The sequence below is a fragment of the Jatropha curcas genome, chromosome 7 (assembly GCF_041381405.1).
Source record: "Jatropha curcas cultivar XTBG-Jc1 chromosome 7, XTBG_Jcur_1.0, whole genome shotgun sequence".
Lineage (NCBI taxonomy): Eukaryota > Viridiplantae > Streptophyta > Magnoliopsida > Malpighiales > Euphorbiaceae > Jatropha > Jatropha curcas.
This window is the reverse complement of record NC_143157.1, coordinates 916,022-922,122: the sequence shown is the minus strand read 5'-3', so window position 1 is coordinate 922,122 and position 6,101 is coordinate 916,022. Positions and strand designations below refer to the sequence as shown.

The following is a 6,101-nucleotide window of genomic DNA, read 5'->3' as shown; positions in this document are numbered from 1 at the left end:
ATAAACTAAATTAATTCGTAATACTTCTCACTAAAATGCAAGAATGATTCAAAGGAATGAATTTCTAGTCGATGATGGAGAACCAAGTACCGTCACGATCTGTGTCTTTCTCTCACTTCCTAAACTCGCTACCGAGGTCGTTAAACTGATTAGAATCGATGGCTGAGACGAGAAATGGTGGCGAGAAGAGGTTGGTTGACCAAATAGCAAGGTTAAAGTGGCCGAAGAATCGAAAGGGAGAGGTGTGGTGAAAGAAGAATCGGAAAAGGGTGAGAGGAGGCGGCGGATATGAAACTATAAAGTGTGATGTGGGGCAAAAAAAAAAAACATAAGAAGCTCAACTAATTATCAAAACGCAGCGTTTACTTTTAACTTGCGGTTCGACTCGATTAAGTGAAAAGTTTTTTATTCAAAACTAAACTAGACCAAAAATTAAAATTTTTTCAAATAAAAAAACCGATCCAAATAACTAAAATCAATCGGTTCGAATCAGTTTCTCGGTTTTTTTTTCCAAAGTTTGCACACCCCTGCTTTATAGGTTTCTCATCATTACAGTAACAGTACCAAAGAGAAGGCCTAAAAATTTGAATTTCAATTTTCGTTCTCTCTTTTTGTTAAATAATTCACTTACAACTAATAGGGTCAATGTCGTCATTTCAATTGTACCACCACAAGTTAACTGTTAAGCACAAGTTATAATATATGCTCCCTCCGTCTTATACATATAGAGAAAAAAATTTTCTTTCATAATGTTCTTTTTACATAGAGAATTGTTTAAAATGGTAACTTTGGGATAAATGCAAAAGTAAAAGTCCAATATGCCCTTAATTTGCTTTTTAGTTTAAACATTGAGTTTGGGAGAGTTTCAAAAAAGTGGCAAACATAATTGTGATTGAGGAACTGGTGTTCCAAAACAACTATACCATACAATAAGAAAATAAGGACTTCTTCGTATTATTACATACAAATTAAACTTTTGGAGTTGCAAGCATATTCTGAATTATGTATATAGTTTCTGCGCACGTTTAATAATTAAATGCACATATATACTGAGATTTATATATAATTCGTATAAATCCAAAATGAAAGAAAAATTTCCTCCAAAAAGCGGTGCTTAACTCAAAATTGTTGTGTCCATTTATATTCCCTCTAACTAACATCTTAAAAGGTTAGGTTAAAGAGCGAGAAACACAACCCAAATCCGTTGCACCCTCACCATTCTTTGCATAATGCCAAATTTTATAAACTGTCTTAATGGATATAGATAAGTTATCTGCAATTTTACGAATACTGTGAGCATTTGACTCACCATTTTCAGTTTTAAAAAACAACCTACAAACTGAATTTTTCTTCACTAATGTTTTTGCTTTTGTTGTCTTTTCTTGTTAATGCTGGAGCATTAATTAAGACGGTGTCATTTCATATTCTACAAAAGGCAGTTGTTCATCAAATGACAAGGAGATCAATTACAAAAGGCAGTATTACGATCCAAATTTGAGTTGAATTTTTATTGGCTAGTTGCAATATGGTAAATTAAAAAAAAAAAAAAATTTCAGATAAAATTCACATCTTAAATCTTAGCGAACATTTTTACTTTCTCTATAGAAGCGAGGAAGTATTATTAAGACGTTTCATCTAAACTTATAAATTCAACCAATAATTTATTTATTTTCTATTTTTATAAATAGAATTAAACTATCAATTTTTTTTTTTTTTTAAATTATGGTTTTGGATGAGTCTGTCTGGTATTGTCAACGTTTTCAAACACCCCCTATAAATATGGAATGACATGTCAAAATCATATGTTGCAGAATTGTATCTCCATGTGTGGCTATGACCTGCCTAAATGGTTCATCCATCTTGGCAGTGACCGTAGGTTTCATTTTCAAGTCATAATAGTAATACAGCCAATTAAAAAAGTAATGTATTTAAATGTCAAAAAAAAAAAAAGTAATGTATATATGCCAATTCTTGTGATGCTATTTCACCAAAATTCAGAAGCAAGAGGCATCCAATGCTTCAATTCAAATTTATAAATAACATGATATGCTTTTATTTTTATTTTTATTTTTATTTTTTGCAAAAATAAGGAGAGCCCTCTTTGGACAAAATATAACTAATTCCTAAATTATATTCAAATTAACACTTAAAATTTTTTTATATTTAAAAAATAACTGTGGCGTTTTTTATTTATACTTCATCTTATTATCGGGTTTTTTATCTAAAAGGTGAGCTTTTTCTGTCTAAGAAATCAACATTATTATGTCCAAAAAATGTATATAGCTAGTGGTAAAAAGCTCACTTTTTAAATGGAATGACCTAATAATGAAATAGAAGTATAAACTAAGGACGTTATAATTTTTTTTCTCAAAATATAAAAGAATTTAAGTTTTAATTTGAATATAATTTTTTTTTTAATTAAGGTTTCTTCAAATAAAATAATTTCCATAGAATGAAGTATTTTCTCTTTTAATATATAAAAATATTACAGTAGAAAGAAAAAGATAGTGGCATCAAGCACATAAAAAGTTCAATATGGAAAAATAATAATTAATTTCTACTATAAATTAGGTCAATAAAAAAAAAATATAGAGATAACAATGTCTAGGAACTAAGGAAGCTATGGCATCAACAACACTCTCTTGGTTTTGTTATTTGACAAGTGTTTGTACATTTTATTACTAAATTATAATATTATTAATTATTGCTAAAATTTTAATTAATCAGATAATTAATTTTTTTTTCATGTCTAATTGAAATTAAAATTAAATTATAAGTAAAATTAAAAAAAAAATCTAACCTTTCAATTTGGTCTTAATTTAATGAAAACTTTATTCTTGTCATTCTTTGATGGATTAATTAGTATATTTTTAAGCAATTTTTTTAAAAAAAATTTATAAATTAAAAAATATATTTTAAGAGACACAATTACTTTCCTCTATTATTACATTCACACACCTCATATTAGCATATTACCATCCTTTAATTATATGAGCCAAAAACAATTAATTACTACACAAATCATTTAAAAGAAAAGGAAAGAAAAGAAAAGAAAAGTCTTGATCTTGAAGAAGAAGAGCAATTAGAGAAGAATTTGAGAACAAGCAAAAAAAGTATAACAAAAGATCAATTTTTGAAAAATAATACAATAAGAACAAGATTTATTGCTAAAATAAATCACAAATACAAGTGAGATTATATATATATCTCAAGCCAAATTAAAAAAAATACAATGGATCAAAATTCTCCACCACCGGTTAAACCAAACCGAATCAAATCAAACTAAAGATTTATTATTATAACCCTAATTCTCTAATTCCCCTGAACAAGAACAAGAAAAATTATATAGATATAATACAAATGCCACCAAATTTAATACATTAATCACACAACATAATCATCATTAGAAATTAAAACTAAATAATAACCACATCAAACAAATCCCTACCCATTTCTTTTCTATCTCTCTCTCTCTCTCCCACTCCATGAAAGATGGATTAAAAAGAATAAAAACAGAGAAGAAAACTAGATATAGAAGTGTGTTTCTAAAGAGAGAAAGAGAAATGGGTAGAGAGAGAAATAAGGAAAATATTGTACATAACATAAATAATATGTAAAATGGTTCAAAAGAAGAACCCACAAGCAAGAGCAACCAAAGAGGCAAAGAATGTGGGAACAAAGACATTAGCATCAGATGCAGGGCTTGGTGCTGGTGCTAGAGATGGTGCTCCAACTGCTGTGGCCATTTGCATGTTGGAGGAAGCCATCAACACAACCATCAAAACGACAAAGAGGTTCATCTTCATTGCCTCCATTTTCTTGAAATTAGTTCTTGTTTTGCTTTGTTATAGAGGAGATTTTGAAGAGGGGAATTGTGCTTTAGAATGTCGTTTGAGATGGTTGTAGTAGATGAAATTGAAGGAGAGAAATGCAGAGAAAATAAAGCACAATGCAAGCTTTATGGGTAGTGGGTATTATATATATATAGAGAGAGAGAGAGAGAAGTTAATAAAAGAGAGAAGAGAGAGAAATTGAATGTTGGGAGAGAGGTTGAAGACAGGGTGGCAGTGACAATGGCTGCCATACAGCTGGCCATATGGTATTTGTGGGCCACCATCTTTTTCTGTGTATGTCTTACCTACTGTTTTGGGTTTTATTCTCTTGTTCACATTTTTATTTTCTAAAAAGAATTCTATTTTTTAAATTGACTTATCTTTTATTATTTTATACCGCGGAGAATTTTTTTTAGGCGAAAAGCTGTACTTTTTTTTTTACAACCATGAGTTCTGCTTTTGATTAATAAATTTAGGGAAAATTATTATTACATCCCTATATATTAGTTAAATACACTAGTCACAACATATTTTCTGCAAAATATATAATTATGTCTTTAATATATAGTTCCGTTAGACAATTTAGTCCTTTTATCTGCTTTTGAGTATTTAACAGTGAGTCACAGCGATTAAAGGAGAGAGAAAGATTTTTTATGACTAAAATACCCTAACTATCCTTCTTTCTCTCCATCCTTCTCTGCATTTTTTATTTCTTCATCTACCTTACCCTTCTTATCTTCTTCATTCTTCAAAACTCAGCTATTATTCGCATTAAGCGAGCTTTAGCCTGAGCATACATATTCTCTAGCGATTCAAAGTAAGAGTGTGGATCGAAGTTGGAAGAGGAAGATCCTTTCATGTCCGGTGGACTTTGAATTCTGTGTTTGGATTTGGTTTATATATATTTCAATTTTGATTTTAATTTTATATTTTCTCTGTTTTCTTTATTTAGAGAAAATTTTTATTTAGGGTGTTTTATTTTATATAGAGAAATTTACTTAAAATGAAAATTTTGGGAAAGATGCAATTGTTCAAAGTCTAAAATACACTCATCTGATTTGCGTCATTATGTTAATTGTGCACGGTTAGCAAGAGAAAGTGGCAGAAAAAAAAAAAGATTGGGCATTTAATGCCCTTGTGTTTCCAATGTAAAAGTACACGGTTATTTTATCACAAAATTGTAAACTACTGAGAGTTAACAAATGTGCTCATATTAAAAATTTATTGGACATATATCTATTTTGCCTATAAGAATCTAAGTCGTTTAAATGTGCTCAATTTACGAATGTGTACTCATTTTATTATATTTGTCTATTAACATTATGTTTTTATTATATACTTATGCATCCTTTTTTCTTTTCCCTCTTCAAACAACGGTTTTGAAATATAAAGAGACACAATATTTAAAAACTACCTCCGTCGCACCTCTTCACAATCCACTCATTTTCATAACCGCCGCCTTGTGCCTTCTTATTAGCATAGATCGACGACTATAAATAAAAGAAAAAAACTACCTCCACATTACCTTGTTGCATTCAGCTAAAAAGCATAGTGGTTATAGATTTTTTAATGTCATCAGCAATGTTTTTCTTCTTGTTTCCTTTTTCTTGTTACTTGCAACAATATTTTGGGATTGATTATTGTCAGCAACAACCATAACACCTTCTTAGTTTTCAGGTAAGCAGTTCAAGTCTGGTAATTGAAAAGTAATGAACGTATCTTCAGAATGTGTGTCTGAATCCATTGGGATGTCATTGGAGATCAAATAAAAATGATGGATTCATAAGGAATGAAAAACTATAGTCCTTATTTTCGAAAACTCTATGAATGCAATTACATGTCCTAAGTCATGTTGAAATTTATATGTAGCCATATTGTAGAAGCTAAGGAGACTGTTGGTTTAACCAAAAATTTTGGCTCCAAATTTTCGCTAAATTTGGGCACATGTTATTAAAAATGCTTAATACTTAATATAGATGGGGGAAAATCAAAATTTCAATTTGTAAAAATCAAATTTGAAAATTTTGAATTCTCAAAATAATTACAGTATTTTCTTAAATATTTCCTCCATTTTAGATATTAATTGTCGAATAGATGTACCCGGGACTCTCTCTTTGTGAGTTGGCTCCATCAAAACTAAAAAAGCAATTAATGTAAATTAGGGATATATTAGATAAAAAATGAAAAAAAATCAATTCAACTACCAGCTTAATTCCTGGGCATTTTCTATTTTTTCTAAATAAAGAGAACAGAGAAAGTAAATTTTAA

General features: G+C 29.3%; 1 protein-coding gene across 1 annotated transcript; it reads right to left on the bottom strand.

The window, feature by feature from the left end:
• Window positions 1-3,371: 3,371 nt before the first annotated feature.
• LOC105629999 (arabinogalactan protein 13) lies at window positions 3,372-3,980 on the bottom strand. Its single transcript, XM_012211667.4, has one exon. The coding sequence runs from the start codon at window positions 3,813-3,815 to the stop codon at window positions 3,624-3,626; it is 192 nt and encodes a 63-aa protein (XP_012067057.1). The 5' UTR covers window positions 3,816-3,980; the 3' UTR covers window positions 3,372-3,623.
• Window positions 3,981-6,101: the final 2,121 nt, after the last annotated feature.